Here is a 16,435-nt window from a genome sequence, read left to right as displayed (position 1 = left end):
TTTGCCTCTTAATAAATAATGATTGCCAAAATAATTTTAAATGTTAATTGTGCTTCTCTTATGTTCTGAATAGCAAAATAGTTCAAACAGCAGGTTTAAGCTATCAGCCATTCTGAAGCAGGATTTAGAACTGTCCTGTCCTGTCCTTTGGATGGTGGTCTTGATGGCGGTTTCATCCAAACTGCCGTCGGTTTAGCTTTTTCAATCTGTCATACAACGCCAGTCATTTTAAATTGAAGCCTCAAACCGCCCTATAGTAAATGCAGCTGTTTAGACCATTAAACCGCCGTCGATTTGAAACCACCACCCATCTCGATTCTTAGTATGATCAGAGTGAAGTTGTAAGCACATAGGGTCTAGACTCCATTTATCTATTCTAGTTATTCAGTAACAGTAGTTTAATATACAATATTTAATCGCTTAAACTGCATCTTGATAAGAAGGGTCATGAATCAAAATAAAATATAGAATTAAAATTATATCAATTTTACATTTTAATTACTACGTGAAGTGTTTTATTGGTTGCTTTTTCTCAATTATAATTTTTCTTATTTCAGGAAATACTCAAAAATGAACGTCTCAGGCAGGAAATAAGCGCCAAAGGGGAGGAATTTTTGGAGAGAGACAAACGTATGCAGAACTTAGAACACAAAAATGGACTTGTTGCTGAGCCAATGAAAACACAGATTAAAGGGCACGCCTCTGCCCCAGATTATGGCAAACACACACCCACTGAGGAACCAACAAGCACTGCAAATACATTTGTACCTGGCACCTGGAACCCGCAAAAGAAATAGCTTGGCATCTGAAAACTAGAATGAAAAAAGGTTTAGATTGCTGTTATTTGTTTCCAAGAAAAGCAAATGTGAAAATGCACATTTATGTATGAACCCAAATGGCTTTTTAGTTTGACTTTTACACATGTCCCCACCTCCCTCTTGCAGCTGTGTGTTAAAGATCCAGAACAAATTTAGTGTGGGCTGTAACTGGCAATAACATTTGCTGCAGCTGATCTTCATATATTACGATAAAGTTGTTTATTGAAATGCATCAAGCCGTATATTATAGCAGCCAATTTTACATCTACAGTTCATGACTGACGGGTTTGGTGTCTTATGTAAAGCTGCCGACACACAGTAGGATAGAGATAATATAAGTAAGATAGATTAAAATCAGACCATTGGCCCTAAGTGCTTGATATTGTTCCACATGGGTAGACTAATTGAACCATAATCCTGTCTCTCAACACAATGGTCATGCGTTTGGATCGGTCCAACTGTTGCTAGGTCCAAGGTTGACAAACCTCCTTGATTCCACCAAGCTTAAGAGTTTGCAAAGATGTGGCATTTTTTGTAACGTATTAAACGTTGAATACATATTCACATTGTGGAACAAACCTAATGATTTGTATAGTCCCTCCACAGCAACATTAAATAAAAGGCATAAATATAGCAGAGAAAGGGCACAAGATAAACAAGGGTGTTTGTATCAAGGGGAAGAGTACATTCTGCTGGCATTTATAATATATGTTTTGTGTAACTCTTTGTGCAGAATACAAGAAAAAAAATCTGCAACATATTTTAAGAAGATGAGCTGAATATACATCTACTGACGTCAATAGAAAGGACTCAACAAAAAGTTGGATAACAGCAGTAATTTAAGCACATTGGCTACCTAGCTCCTGTTGTTTGTGCTACCCTGGACTTAAACATAATTTACACTAAAGTTTATTAAATATTGGACATATGAGACAGAAGCCCATTAATCTATATGCAAATGTGAAATTAATAAATCTTTAAATCTTAGAGTGGTCAGTACATGTGCTAGGAAAAACTGTTGCCCAATGTAAGAAAATGTTGGTACTATTATTAATTACAATATTTTTCAAAGCTTGTTGCCCTGTGTTAAAAAGTAATTGGCCCTCTTTAATTCAGTAACTGGTGAAGCATTTATTCAGAAGCATTTGTTTTGCAACCAGATATTTCCTTTGGTTATTGATCAGTCTTTCTCAGACTTAGAGGACTTCTGAACCATTCTTCATCACAGATGTTGGTAACAATTGTGATGTTTGAGCATGAACTGCTTAGTTCCGGTCCTGCCATAACATCTCAATGGACTTTTGAGTATGCCATTTCAAAACACATACATTTATTGTTCAACCATTCTGATGTAGACTTGCCTGTGTGTTTTGAATCATTGCCCTTTCACATGACCTAGGTTCATTTTGAGCTTCAGACATTTTCCTGTAGAATATATGGTTACTTCAATTATGGCAACTATTGACTGTCAATAGGACGTTCTAACTGGGGACTACACTGTTGGCTTTTCTCCAGACTTAACTAGACCTATGCTTGCCAAAAAGTTTTATTTTTAACTCCTCTGGCCATAGAAGACTGGTCAAGAACTCCAGAAATTTCAGATGCGCACCCCTATAGTGATTAGGGAGCAGTAATTTCTGCCTGGCTACTCTGCTGTACATTACATTTTTGACTAGTGTCTTAGACAAGGCAAGAGAGGCATTCAGATCTTTAGATTCTTTTCTTTGTCACTTCATCCATGATTTTAAGTTTTGCTCTTGGAGAGATTTGAGGACGATGAACTACTTTCCCAAACTTTCACCATTTAGTGGACAGTATAGCTTGGACTGTGATTTGGTGAAGACTTTGACATATCTTTGTAACCCATTTGAGATTAATGTCAACAACTGTTTTATTTTTATGGAGGCTTATAGAGATTTGATGATGTACCTCGAGTCTAGACCCTATGTGCTTAAAACTTCACTCTGATCATAAGAGTCACGATTTACACTGGTCCGGACTAGCTAAAAGCTGATCACATATGTTGCAATCTGATCATTCAATACAAATTTTTTTTTTTTACATGAAATTTGTAAGTGTGTGGGTGACAAATGATCCATTGTAATGTACGTCAGATGGACAAATTGATCAGTAATACATTAAAAGATTGGTTTGAAGCTGAAGTGTGTGTATTGTAATTGTACAATTAGGTTTTATGGTAATTACTTTGTTGTAAAAGTGATTTTCTAATGACATTTAAACTAAAATGTGTGTGGCAGTCACTTAGGATCTGATTGGAGGAATGTGTGTGCCTCGAGTGTATAATCATATGAATACACCAACAGTCAATTGTTCATTTGGAACAAAAAAATATCTAGATTTGCATATTTGGCTTGCTTAACCTATTAAAAAAGGCATACTTGGGGGTAATTGTTTTCCAAAGTATTCAACCAACAGGCTTTGTTTAAGTCGCCCAAGCAGTGCAATAACATTTTCACAACTGCATACTTAATTGGCTTGCACATCAGATAAATGAAAAGGGTACCAAATGTTGTATTTCCTTTCCGGCTCTCCTCTACATGCTACAACAAACAAAATTATTTGACTATATTCACTGTAAACTATGCAATAATGCAGATGGGACAATCTTATCTCCTTTTAGAGCACTGTACTAATATTAAACAACATGCAAAAAAAAATAATCTTGGCCATTTAAAATATTGTGCAGGGACAATGTACCTATTTTAGAGAGAGTCATTAAGTCTTTTTTTAATAACAAATTGTATTTTGTATGACATTGCAAAGATGAAGCATATGTCTCCTAAATCTTCGTATTTATGACTAATATTTGTGGCTGGATATCATAATTAGCCAAAGCATACACATATGTACAGGTAAATACTGTTAATAACACCCCATTTAAAAAGGCCAACCTCCTTTACCACCAGGCATATTCTCTGCACAGAAGTACATTAAATTTTATTTATTCCATAATATATTGCCCTCCCCCCTAACGCCAGTTCAGACCTGTGTTGTAAGGTGGCTGTAGTATATTATTTTTTTATAAGGCGCCACAGATTCCGTAGTGTTGGATACAGCAGCAAGTAACAAATAGATGAGGTAATACGTGTCAGCAGCACAGATCAGTGTGAGTAATGCTATGGGGACTTACACAGAGTGCAGCATATGACGGGACGTACAAGGAACAGGAGACAGACGTAAGCAACCACTGAGCCACTGTGCTGCCCAACTATATGGACAAGTGTTTAGCCACACCTGTTAATTATTGAATTGAGGTGTATAAAATCAAGCACCTAGTCATGCAGTCTCCATTTGCAAATATTTGTGATACAAAATGGGTCGTTCTGAAGAGCTCAGTGACTTCAAGTGTGGTACTGTGACAGGATGCTGCCATCTTTGCAATGAGATTGTTAATGAAATTTCATCCCTGCTGGATAGTCCATGGTCAACTGTGTGATATTATTAGAAAGTGGAAGTGTTTAGTAACAACAATAACAGCCACGAAGCGGAAGACCACGTAAAATCACAAAGTGGGGTCAACTAATGCTAAGGCATATGGTCCGTAAAAGTTACCAACACTCTGCAGATTCCATAGCTGAAGAGTTCTGGATTTCCACTGGCATTAATGTAAGCACAAAAACTGCGGCAGGAGCTTAATGGAATGGGTTTCCATGGCCGAGCAGCTCCTTCCAAGCCTCTTCACCAAGGCCAAGGCCAAGCGTCTGTTGGAGTGGTGTAAAGCACACGGACACTGGACTTTGGAGCAGCGGAAATGTGTTCTGTGGAGTGACAAATCGCGCTTCTCTGGAAATAAAATGGGAGAGTTTGGGTTTGGCGGATGCTGGGAGAACGTTATGTGTTTTTCAGGGATTGAGCTAGCCCCCTTATCTCCAGAGAAGGGCAATCTTAACGCTTCAGCATACTAAGTCATTTTGGACAATGCAATGCTTGCAACTTTGTGGCAACAGTTTGGAGAAGGCCCTTTTCTATTTCAACATAACTGTGCCTCAGTGCACAAAGCAAGGACTACAAAGACATGGTTTGATGAGTTTAGTGTGGAAGAACTTGACTGGCCCACACAGAGCCCTGACTTCAACCTCATCGAACACCTTTGGGATGAATTGGAACGGAGATTGCGAGCCAGACCTTCTCGTCCAACATCAGTGCCTGACCTAATAAATGCTTTACAGAATGAATGGACACAAATTCCCACAAACACTCCAACCTCTTGGGGAAAGCCTTCCAATAAGAGTGGGAGCTTTTTTCTCTGCAAAAGGGGAACCAACATTGTCATTTTTCAAATACGTTTGTCAGAGTGTATGACCTGCATTGAATATAGAAATGTTTCATATTAATCTTGAATATTGGAAACGAACAATATTGTTTTCTAACTGTATAAACATCTCTGCATTAGTGAAATAAGGAATGTAATGGACATGGGAGTAGATATCCTTATAAAGTCTGAACTGCTTTCTAACATCTAGCACTTAGCTGAAGAGCATTCACACTAGTTTACATATGGACGGGCACGTGAAAATAAATTCAACACAATAGTTACATACGGCCTACAGAAAAGTGGTTAAAAATAAGCAAAAGTCTACCTAGAGTAAAGAAAAGAGGCACAAAGTGCTTAACATCATGAAGCACACTTTTCCTAATGTAATGAGTACAGAAAAGGAGTTTTATTTTAACAGAAACAAGAAAAACTGATGTATTCAGACACTGGATTAAAAAAAAAAAAAAAAAACAGCAAAATGTCACTTATGTATTGGGAATTCCTGAAAGGGTGATGATTATACATAGGAAAATAATATTATTATGAAAAGTGTTTATTGTGGGTAAAAGATAAACAGCAGCAGCATTGATCTCTCTCATACACTGACTACTCCTATCTGTCCCACTGAATGTTCTAATCACCTCTTGGGAGTTCATGGTTATTACGGGACCGTTGGGAATATTTAGAAAAGGGTGAGAATCTACACTGGTAATGGTTTTCCAAGCAATGCTTCAAAAATAATAATCTGATCTTAAACAAATCTAGAATAAGGTTACATGTAATACAGCCAGAAGTGGGAGAAGCTAATGAACCTATAACATTACACCTAACTGTTATGACTCCTTCAGATGACTGTATAGACAGAATATGCTTATGCTGAATGCAGTGTGATTGAACTGCTCTATATATCACGCCCCTAATCAAGCATGTATAATCAGAGCAGTTTGCCCACCTCTCACACCACATGAGCGAATTCTAACTAAATGCTCCTATGGACCTTTTGGTTTTATTACGTACATAAAAGAAAATAAAGAATGTTTCATTTTTCAGCAACTAACTGGTTGTTATAAATTATACCCTCAAAGTCATGGACTACGTTGATTAATATGTAAAAATATGGTGCTCTTTGCACATATATGTTCTGTAACCCATAATAAACATGTTTGTTTGAAAAGTGAAAAAATCTGATGCTTTCTAAATAAAGCACATTACATGAAGTTATTAAATAAGCCCTATATGTATCTTGTCCTACAAGCTCATTCGTCTTTTGCTGTCTTAGTAATTGTTTCCCAAAGCCTGGATAGTTCTTGGAAAGGAATAATATTGTGCATGACTGCAGAATTAATGTTGTCTAATCACACATATTATATAAGACCTGGACAGTGGATGTACAACATAGTTGCTTCACACAATACGAGACCTAGCAACCATCTTACCCCTTGAAATATTTGACTGTGACATCTCATCTGCGATCTATCGAATGTGCTGCCAGTTTCAACGGGTTATGTCTAGAGGAGATTTTTTTTTTTTTCTCTTAAAAATGTATAACTTCACAAACAAATACTTTGTTTATTCTCGTAACGTCTCAAGTCCAGTCCTTAATGCCTGCTAATGGGCGGATGTACAAAATACTCCAACTTCCACACTAACTCAAAATCTGGCATTGAGGGGGGGGGGGGTAGATTTTTATCAAACCTTCCTGGAAGCCAAAGAAACCAATCAGATTCTAGCTATCATTTTCTAAAATGTGCATGATAAATGATCGTAACAATCTGATTGGTTGCTATGGGCAACACCTTTTTAGAATGTTTGATAAATCTACCCGGAGCACCCAAGAAAAGACTGTAAACCAGAAGAAACTATTTGCATTGAGCAAGGCCTTGGTTATAAAACTTTACCTTAAACCACAATAAAACAGGTTTTCCTTTGTTTCAAAAAGGTGGAGGCCACCTTTAAAATCTGGCACCTATAACCGCATTTTAATTTTTACATTCGTCCTTAAATTACTTTACGTTTTGTTTTACCAGAGATCAATGTAAACCAATGAAACTCTATGCTATAGCATACATTGCCAACAAGGTAGTTTATTTATTGACCCTGGTCAGTTATGGGGGATGAACTTTTTACAGGCATATGGCAGCAATCAAGGAGCAACTGCCATAAGATTTTTCAGGACTATTTCCATTTTAAAAGATCAAACAGTTCAAATTACTGCCCATGCTTAAAAAAATATCTGTTATATGTTCAAAGTATACAAAATAATAGTGACACTTCTGAGCATTAGACATGCAGTTAAAGAACACTGGCTTCTGAAATTATCTGACACTAATTTTAAAAAATACCAGTAAGTGAATCCATAAGAATTCAGTATGGAGGAGAACATATCATTGTAGGGACAAGTGTGTAAAGCACCGATAACAATATCCAATTGGTCAAACATTCTAGAATGATTAGAAAACAAGAAGAATATAAAGAACGTCTTTAGTAGTTGAACAGTTTTTGTGATGTTGTCAGTCGGCTTTTTCCCTGTCAATCCTTCTTTGTTCTCTTGGCTTTTGCAATGTTTTCCTGTCGTTTCTGCTTCTTTTTCTGCTCCCGTTCTTTGGCCTCAATCATTTTAGCCAGTTTCCACGAGAGTACCGCGCTTGCAATAAACAGCGGGGTGAGGGCCAGGATCACAGTCGTTAGAAAACCATATGGGTCTTTGGCAGCCCATTCTACTACGTACTCAGCCCAGGCCTTTATATCAATCATGTCTTCAAGAAATGGTCACTGGGGAAACAAAGGAACCACCACAATTAAATGATTGTAAAAATATTTTTTACATTTTACAAAAAAATACTTGAATACAAAGTTAACCTATGTAGCAGACAAACAACCGTAATCCCATTAATGATAAGTTACATTTGTCTAGAATCTCTGATAAAAGATTTTCTGAGTTCTTCAGCTCTTGTTAAACAAGATCCCACGATGCTCTGCCCAGTTGCCTTCAGATGGCCACACCATTTTAAATTTTTTTTTGTTTTATTTTGAAAGCTGACCTGATATTATATGGTTTGTGGGCACCTCAGACTTTAAGTTGGCTGGTAAGTATGTGTGGCAGATGATTACATTATTATAGGTACAATGTCAAAGACATGGCTGTTTGGCGATTATGCTGAACAACCAAAGTGTACCACACATGGCCAACCCCAAGCATGACATATCTTTCAAGTCCTTTGAATTTCCTTATTAACATTCAGATTACTCATCGATGTATAAATAAGTGAAGCAGTCCGATTAATTAGTGAAATCCAAAAAGTCTCAAGGTCTTCCTGTCTACACTAGTAGAAACAGGGTACAATGTCAAATAAGCACAGACTGAGAGGACATGTAGAAGTCCCCTGCTTCTGAGTTTACTTATTATTACTTTGTGTGGCTTTATTGTACAGTAATGTAGTAATAGCATTTTATTAGTGTTCCCCCTACAAGGAACCATGAGAGTATCACAATAGAGGGGAACCAGTGTTTGGTTTATGTGATATGCTGCACCATCCACCAATTCATCTACAGCCTATTCGTATACTGCCTGCCGGGAAACAGCTCTGTGTGTACTAAAGGAAGCAGGCACCATCGCTGTAAGCCGGGCAAAAAGATGAATAAAGGAGAGAGTTATTGGAGTGGGACTTACATAATGTAGCAATGGTGTGACACATGATAGAAAAATGAGAGACACAGAACAGTGATATAAAGGAAAATTTCCAGTATGCCCTGGCAACCATGGGCATGCTGGCGCATGTGGGGCAGGGACCCCCCCCCCCCCCCTCTTCCCCCTCCCTTATATTTAGTGCTGGCTATTTTTTTTTTTTTTTTTATTACATACATTAATGCTTTAATTTTGAATTTACACATTTTCCATTTTAGCATTATGACTGTAGACATTTTATATCCAACCCATCAAATATCTTGTATACCAACTGTTGTATTCATTTGGATGCCGGTATAAAAAGTATACAGGGCAGTAGCTGCATTAATAGAGTGTGTGTTGAGGAACAAGGTAATGAACATGCTTGAAGGGTGTAATATTTGTGTTATTGCAGAAAGTCATATGGTAGAATGTGTTTGAACCAGTTTAGAGGGAATTGGATCAAGCCGGCCAGTGGCAAGATTAGCAGATGGAACATGAGAGAACTCAGCCTCAGTTTGATGGAGATAAAGGGAGCTGCGGACATCTTTGTCAGATGTTCCCAATCTCCTCTCATTAGTGACATTATGTGCTCTGAGAACAGAAGTAGTTGCCATTTAGGCTAGGATGAGAAGTGGGAAAAGTGGCACCAACAGTTGCTCATTGGATGTTTATTTCATCATCATCATCATTTATTTTTATAGCACCACTAATTCCACAGCGCTATACAGAAAACTCACTTACATCAGTCCCTGCCCCATTGGGGCTTACAGTCTAAATTCCCTAACACACACACACACAGACAGACTAGGGTCAATTTGTTAGCAGCCAATTAACATACCAGTATGTTTTTGGAGTGTGGGAGGAAACTGGAGCACCCGGAGGAAACCCACGCAAACACGGGGAGAACATACAAACTCCCCACAGATAAGGCCATGGTCGGGAATTGAACTCATGACCCCAGTGCTGCAAGGCAGGAGTGCTAACCACTTAGCCACCGTGCTGCCCTGTTTATTTAGATGAATCTACAAATATCAAAAACTATACTATGTTGTGTTAGTATTTGTTGCTTTCAATTAAACATGCTTTAATCGGCAGTTTATAGGTTATATTATATAATGTAATATAAGTAATAAAATGAAGAACTTTAAAAAGGGCATTCCACTTAGGTTTTCAAAAAAATGGATTTCCCTCTCCCCAAATGCCCATAGTCGGGACCCTCTTAGAAGAAGGTAAAATATTGCCTCTTAAATACAGAACCGTATCCAAACATCAGTTTTTATAATAGACTGAAATAATCATCATTGGGGACTAGCAGAGAAATCTGGCCTCCAGATAGGAGCAAATGGTTTTGACTGCGGCAGAGTTCTATCAGACCACCGCCACGTCCAGTTGTCTCTATTGTAGTAGCATAGTCAAATTACCGTGCTGGGACTTGCAAAGCTCATTATATCACTACTGCACTAAGTGGATGTTCTTATCCACACTCTCCTTGTACTGAAATGCACAGATTGACTAACTTACATTGAAAGGCCTAGACCAACAAGCACAACATTACTTCTCAGACATAATGTATAATACTTATTAGCTACCACCATTGTATTTATGCGTTTAAGTCTGTACTCTATTTAACAGGTGAATAGGACTGGCTTTTTTTTTGTGAATATTGCAGAATATGATTAAGTTTATTTATTCTTATGGAGTAAGAGGAGGAACAAATGAATCCACCATAATGATCGGAATAACATTTAGCTATCCAAAAAGGGGGAAAAGTCTCAAAGAATAATATTCTGTATAATGAATAACAAGCAGAAACCTGACACTACCGACATTCCTCCACAACAACAACAATAATAAATTAAGCATCAGGATATCTGCACAGTCTATCCCAAACACATTCTGGAGTTATATTACTGGATGCAGAGGCTTTTTCCAACATCAATACTGCTCTGTCCTCATACGAGATCCCACACAGTGTAATGTAATTGCCACAAAACAGACTTAATAAGAAATCATCGCTCCTTCACTACTGTACCCTCTTACACATACAGACACGACAAACCATCAATATGTACAAACATTTCCTTACTCTGCATTTACAATCTCATCAGGGTTTGGTCAGAGGAACCGGTGCATAATCTTCCATTTTCCTCTGATTTGCATTTAGTACCGATGTATGGGAGGACAGCACTTGTCACTCATCCCGGCCTATGCAAAATTTTCTAACTTGTCCTTCACACATCCGGACATGCAATGGTCCGTAATGCATCACAAATAAACAGTGCAACTGGAAGATGGAATCTGCGTCTCATTATAAACGTAGAGATGAGACCTCATTTCCGGAACCTAAGAGGTTCTCTGGTCGCCCTGCTGCAAAATGTACCTTTTGTACCGCTTTAACATTTAAATAATCCAGCACCTCACAACCAAGGGGTAAATGTATTAAAGTCCGGTTTTTTAAACTCGCCGGAAATCGGCGAGTTGACAGCTAAAATTTAAAGCGGCGCTGCCTTGTAAAGGCAAGTTTGCCTTTACAAGGCAGCGCCGCTTTAAATTTTAGCTGTCAACTCGCCGATTTCCGGCGAGTTGAAAAAACCGGACTTTAATACATTTACCCCCAAGTCTTGTTTTTGCACTGCATGGCAGGATCACTTGTAGGCTTAATGTGCACTATGCAAGGAAAGCCCTCATTCCACCTGCAAGTCCATGCTCTCCCTGCAGCAATTACCTTCAATATGAGAAAATACAAACTTGCTAAATGATGTATTTAAAAGGCAAATCATTTATCACAGCGTAACAGCTGTATATAGCAGACCCAGCCGTTATAGATGCTGGGCTGATATAGTGCAGAGTGCAAACTGCATCAAAGGGGCGCCAATATATCACAGACACCAGCAGCAAAGAGTTGGGCCACCATAATTTAGGTAATGAGACATCTGAAAATGGAGTGCAGTATCCTTTATGTTTAGATTCACAACATAAGTAAAACAAGTATGCCAAGTGATGTGTTACCAATATAAGTTATTTTTACTCTATTATTCCTGTTGTACGAGGAGAACATTGGATCAGAGGATGATCTAACATTTTGCACCATATGGAGAAGGTAAAACGATGTCTAGAAACTAAGAAAAACCACAAAGTACATACTGAATTATTATTAAACGTTAGGACAATCACCAGTTCAGACAATGGTAAGCAACAAAATTTATATGTTCTTAATAACCTCCCTCAGAGAAAAGGTCGATGCTCTCCAAGCTTTAAACCCTGTCTCCTACAAGATCTAATACATTTTGTTTGGTTTAGAAGGACTGAGCCAATGAAGATACGAAACCACTGCCAAATAAAACTTCACATTGCTTATTTTGTGCACAAAAACTGAACTGCACATTCTCCCTTCTCTGTACACAATGTAATGTGTCATCCAAAAATATTTTCATAGTTTTCTAATTATCTAAAGACTCGCAATTTCTTTAATCCTATAATCCCTTTTTATAAATTCAGAAAAGACAGTCTCTTTCAATTAACTTGTGTCGTTGTTAATATTAACATCACCGCACCTGTATTATGGATTACTGCATGCTCTGCCCCATTAAAATCATTTCTATATTAAACTAGATTTCAAGATGAAAAGAATTTGTAAGTGTGTCTTTGAAGTGAACATGGCTATTGGCCAATCTAAATGAACATTTTTTTATTTTAACCAGGATCCATGATCAGGTTTGTAAACAAGGATTAGAATTTTGACATTAGAACTGTATTGGTTTCTAGGGTACTTGACTGCGATAAATACAAAAAGCATGTATTTAATACAGGTTTTAAAGAGAATCATCCTAGTCGTCATGGAGACCATTGTTGCACACATAGAAGAGGTAGCCATTTTTGTGGGGTGAACCAATATTCACAAAAATGCACCCTATCAATTCAGTAGGAACTAGGGGCATCGTGGATCTACCTCATGACCAATATTTAATGCACCAATTTCTAGTAAATTGATCATTTGCAGTCTCATGAAAAGCCTCTAAAATTGCTGTCTTCACTATACAGCCTGCAGCGGCTGTTCCCAAGCTTGTGATGATGTAGTTCCTTCGATTGGGGGGAGTATAGGGTGAAAAATGAGAAAATGTACAGATACAGAGAGAGACCACACAATCCAGCACCAAAGATAGGCAAGTGTATGCCCCCCAGAATTAAAAACTAGAACATATGTGATATATTTGGAATATCTGCAAATTAATAGTTTACTCTTAGTGTTTAATTACTATCAGTACTTGTTAAATATAAGTTCCACTTGAAACACTAACGTTGAAGCACAGGACTAAGAACATAAATCTGTCAACCACTGCTACAATGTTAAGACTCTTGCTAATACCCAGCAAGTAACTGAATGTGGGGTTTCTGCTAAATTGGTGAATAAAAAAGAAAAAGAAGAGGAACCAGTATAAACTTCCTGGTTTCTTACTTGGCTGAGTTCATGTGGATGACCAGAATAGATAACGGAGATCACTTTAGTATCAAAACAGATGATATAGCTTAATTATATCCCTCAGTGCATGACGTACACAAAGACACTCACCGTTTTCTGAAAGTTGAAGTGGCACCCATAAAAGCAACATGTTACAATTACTCAGTTCTAGGTGTAAGGTGATCAGCAAAAACACTCCGGCTGGCGTCATAATTTATTCACTGACTTCACCCAGGCAGCAAGAGATTTAAAGCTTTGATAACTTATAGGGGGTTCAAATAAAAGTGGTGCCCGCATAATTAATAAGTACCATAAGAACTTTAGAAATTTTCTTAGGAGCTCAATTTCACGTATGATACATCAATAAAATTACTGTTTTAGGTTCTCCTCAATGGAGCTCTTCCTTCCCATGGTGTTCTTTTACCATAATCTCACCTCCCCTAACTACCATGGAACCCAACAGCGATTCCCCGCCCAAGCTAAACTCTCACCAATTGCATGTGGCATGGATGTTTCAGGCTCAAGTGCTATTCAGTGCAAGCCTATCTTTACCCACTCTTCTTAATGAGAGGTAGAAGGTGTGTGTCCACACAAGGAAACCTTCATGCCAGCACTCTTAGCTTAGCACAAGCCTCTTGCTGCCCACTCTGGTGCGTACTAAGCATGCGCTTTTTCAACATAAGAGAAAACAGTGAAAGAGAGGACGTGTTTTTTTTAAATTCGCATTATTTTTATTTAACTATTAATGCTTTTGTTCTCCTTACTTATGGCAGAGTACAGACATGCTAATCTCTTGTGGTGATGCTGTCTTTAGATTAAATTACCTCACCTATTAATGTGCTTTCTTGGAGGATTCATTGAAATGACATTATATATCAGTCATTGCTGTTCCTGAGTATTTCATTTACTTTCTTGTTGGTATCTACACTTGGGATATATGTGGGGAGTGGTACTAAAGTTATGTTTCCTGCCCTAATACGAGGTGGTGCTTCAGTCCTGGAGGAAGGATAGAAAGGACATTGCCAGGTTATTGCATATTTTATTTATTCCATCTATGTATTCCCAGGACCCACCTAATATATTCTGTGCAACCTGGGACACAAATAGTAAAACATTAATTATTTAATTAAAGTCTTATATGCATAGATATGCAATAATATAAATATTACCCAGTTTATTCTTAAAAACAAAAACATTTTAGCTAAACATTAGAATATTTTGCGGAGACCAGATATTGGGTTCACTACACAGAAGAAACCTCTGGTGATATATAAAAATACAAGATATCTCATGGTGTCCTCCAGAGCGTGGCTTCTACTCTTCTGTAGTGTTCGAGAATCAGATGAAGCAGTGACTGTGTTACAACTCCTCTCTGTTTTGGGCTGTCTTGAACAGATAAGCAATTACATTTATTTTTTATTAATGTATGGGTTTTGAACCTGACTTATTGTGGTTAAAGTGTTTTACTACACATATGTTTTGTGTGTGTCTGGTTAGTATGTGCGTTTCTTCTAGAATTGGTATTACATGGCAAGAAGATATATGAAAACTCTGAACCCAGTGACAAAGGATGACAATAGAATAATAACATTGTGATTTTCAGATCAGTCTGCTTTTATAGGACTTGAAATACTAGTCAGGCATTCTTTCTTGTTCTTATTAATAATTGAATAAAACTACAGTCTACAGAATATAGCTAGCTTATATATTCCATCTACAGCTGTAACTCACAATCTGCAGCACCATGTAAACAATGTGACTCTCTTCAGGTTTTAGTGAGTCTAAGACCCCCACCACTCCCCTAAATATACAGTATAAATTTTAAACCACTCACAGCATATATATATATATATATATATATATATATATATATATATATATACACACATACATACATACATACACACACACTGGAAAACAGAATGCAGAAATCACTATTGGAGATAAACCTCTTCATCCCACATATAAAAACAATATTTTGCCAGTCAATCTCTTTTAAACGTCTTCTATTATAATAAGCACGTGAATATCATTGACACATCCTTTTGGGATGCAATACATACATTGCACACAGGGGTACGGCATTAGTAATGAAATAAGTGGAGTGTCATAATGATGATACTTCTCTACTGCATGCACTAGTACCCCCACTCCATTTCTGGTTGCCTAGGCAGCAGTTTAGGCAACCTGCTCCTTTTCAGCTCTTTGTGGGACTACTAGTCCCAGAATGCCCTATCTGGCAGAAGTTATTGTGTTATGCTGGAACTTTGAAGTTCCCCAGCAGCTGAACATACAGTTTGCCCATCCCTGCTGCATGAGATCCAAGCACAATAATGATGTAGCATTTATTATAACGCCCCCAGTCACCAGTGATGCGGTCAGTGTTGGAGTACATACCAGCCAGCTCATGGAGGCTCACACACACCCAGACCCCAGGAGGAAGCAGGAACTCACACACTGCCCACTGATTCCCTTCCTGCCAGTAACACTCATTCACAAGCACTTCCTGGAGTCAGTATGTAAGAGCTATGGTGATTGGACGCTCCCCACTGCTGCTCGTTGGATAGAATAAGAAACCCGATCTGATTGGTCACGAAGCGTCAGTGTTTCGTAAGTCTTGACGTCTCTTCCCTGACTCTGGCAGGAGGCGTGCTGATGACGTCACCGGTCCCTGGACATGTCAGGCACGCGGAAGATGAGCAGTGTCCTCGGAGAGTTTTACTACAAGCCTAGGAGTGATTTACCATGTGCCCCTCATCACAGGCTGGAAAGGGAAGTGTGACTAAAGTACACGTTGCAGTGATGTAAAGGATATGCAATGTATGTATGGGAAAGTCCCTATCACACAGGGATGGTTAAAACATAAAAATTACTATCACATATTTTCCTGGATCCTTAAACAAGACAAAATCTGCACTAAAGTGGGGTGGTGTAAAGAGGTTGTCTTGTAATGGAATAATTAAATATAAATTTACTTTAGTCCACAAAATATACCTGGTGGTAAGATGGATTTGAGGGGACTGTCCCATCTATTTGGACTTTTAGCTGGATTCAGGGACATTTGGGAGATAGGTGATGCTCCATCAAGGCCATGTGTAACAGCAGCAGGTGTGTGTGACGTTTTTAGGGGATGTTCTCAGGAGTAGTCCAGCGTATACGAAGCGCAGGGCACCCCCCTAGGGAACGTGGTACGCCCCCAATGATACGTGACCATG

General features: G+C 38.2%; 2 protein-coding genes across 5 annotated transcripts in view; one reads left to right on the top strand and one right to left on the bottom strand.

The window, feature by feature from the left end:
• NDUFAF2 (NADH:ubiquinone oxidoreductase complex assembly factor 2) overlaps positions 1–2,980 on the top strand; it is a 56,361-nt gene extending 53,381 nt beyond the window's left edge. For both annotated transcript variants that reach the window (XM_075183099.1, XM_075183109.1), the window contains exon 4: positions 558–2,980. In XM_075183099.1, coding sequence (XP_075039200.1) covers positions 558–797 — 240 coding nt within the window. In that variant the 3' untranslated portion in view covers positions 798–2,980. The remainder of the gene's footprint in view (positions 1–557) is intronic.
• Positions 2,981–7,151: 4,171 nt separating this feature from the next.
• Positions 7,152–15,731, bottom strand: SMIM15 (small integral membrane protein 15). 3 transcript variants are annotated; one of them, XM_075183119.1, is made up of 2 exons: positions 15,618–15,731; positions 7,152–7,866 (listed from the first exon to the last, which is right to left on the bottom strand). In XM_075183119.1, the coding sequence occupies exon 2, from the start codon at positions 7,846–7,848 to the stop codon at positions 7,624–7,626; it is 225 nt and encodes a 74-aa protein (XP_075039220.1). In that variant the 5' UTR covers positions 7,849–7,866; positions 15,618–15,731; the 3' UTR covers positions 7,152–7,623. The 3 variants fall into 3 exon arrangements, with proteins under 3 accessions (XP_075039220.1, XP_075039240.1, XP_075039231.1); XM_075183139.1 differs by lacking the exon at positions 15,618–15,731 and adding an exon at positions 11,142–11,160; XM_075183130.1 differs by lacking the exon at positions 15,618–15,731 and adding an exon at positions 10,848–11,076.
• Positions 15,732–16,435: the final 704 nt, after the last annotated feature.

The sequence above is a fragment of the Mixophyes fleayi genome, chromosome 1, assembly GCF_038048845.1.
Source record: "Mixophyes fleayi isolate aMixFle1 chromosome 1, aMixFle1.hap1, whole genome shotgun sequence".
NCBI lineage: Eukaryota > Metazoa > Chordata > Amphibia > Anura > Limnodynastidae > Mixophyes > Mixophyes fleayi.
The sequence above is the reverse complement of the archived record's forward strand: the minus strand, read 5'-3'. Positions and strand labels throughout refer to the sequence as shown.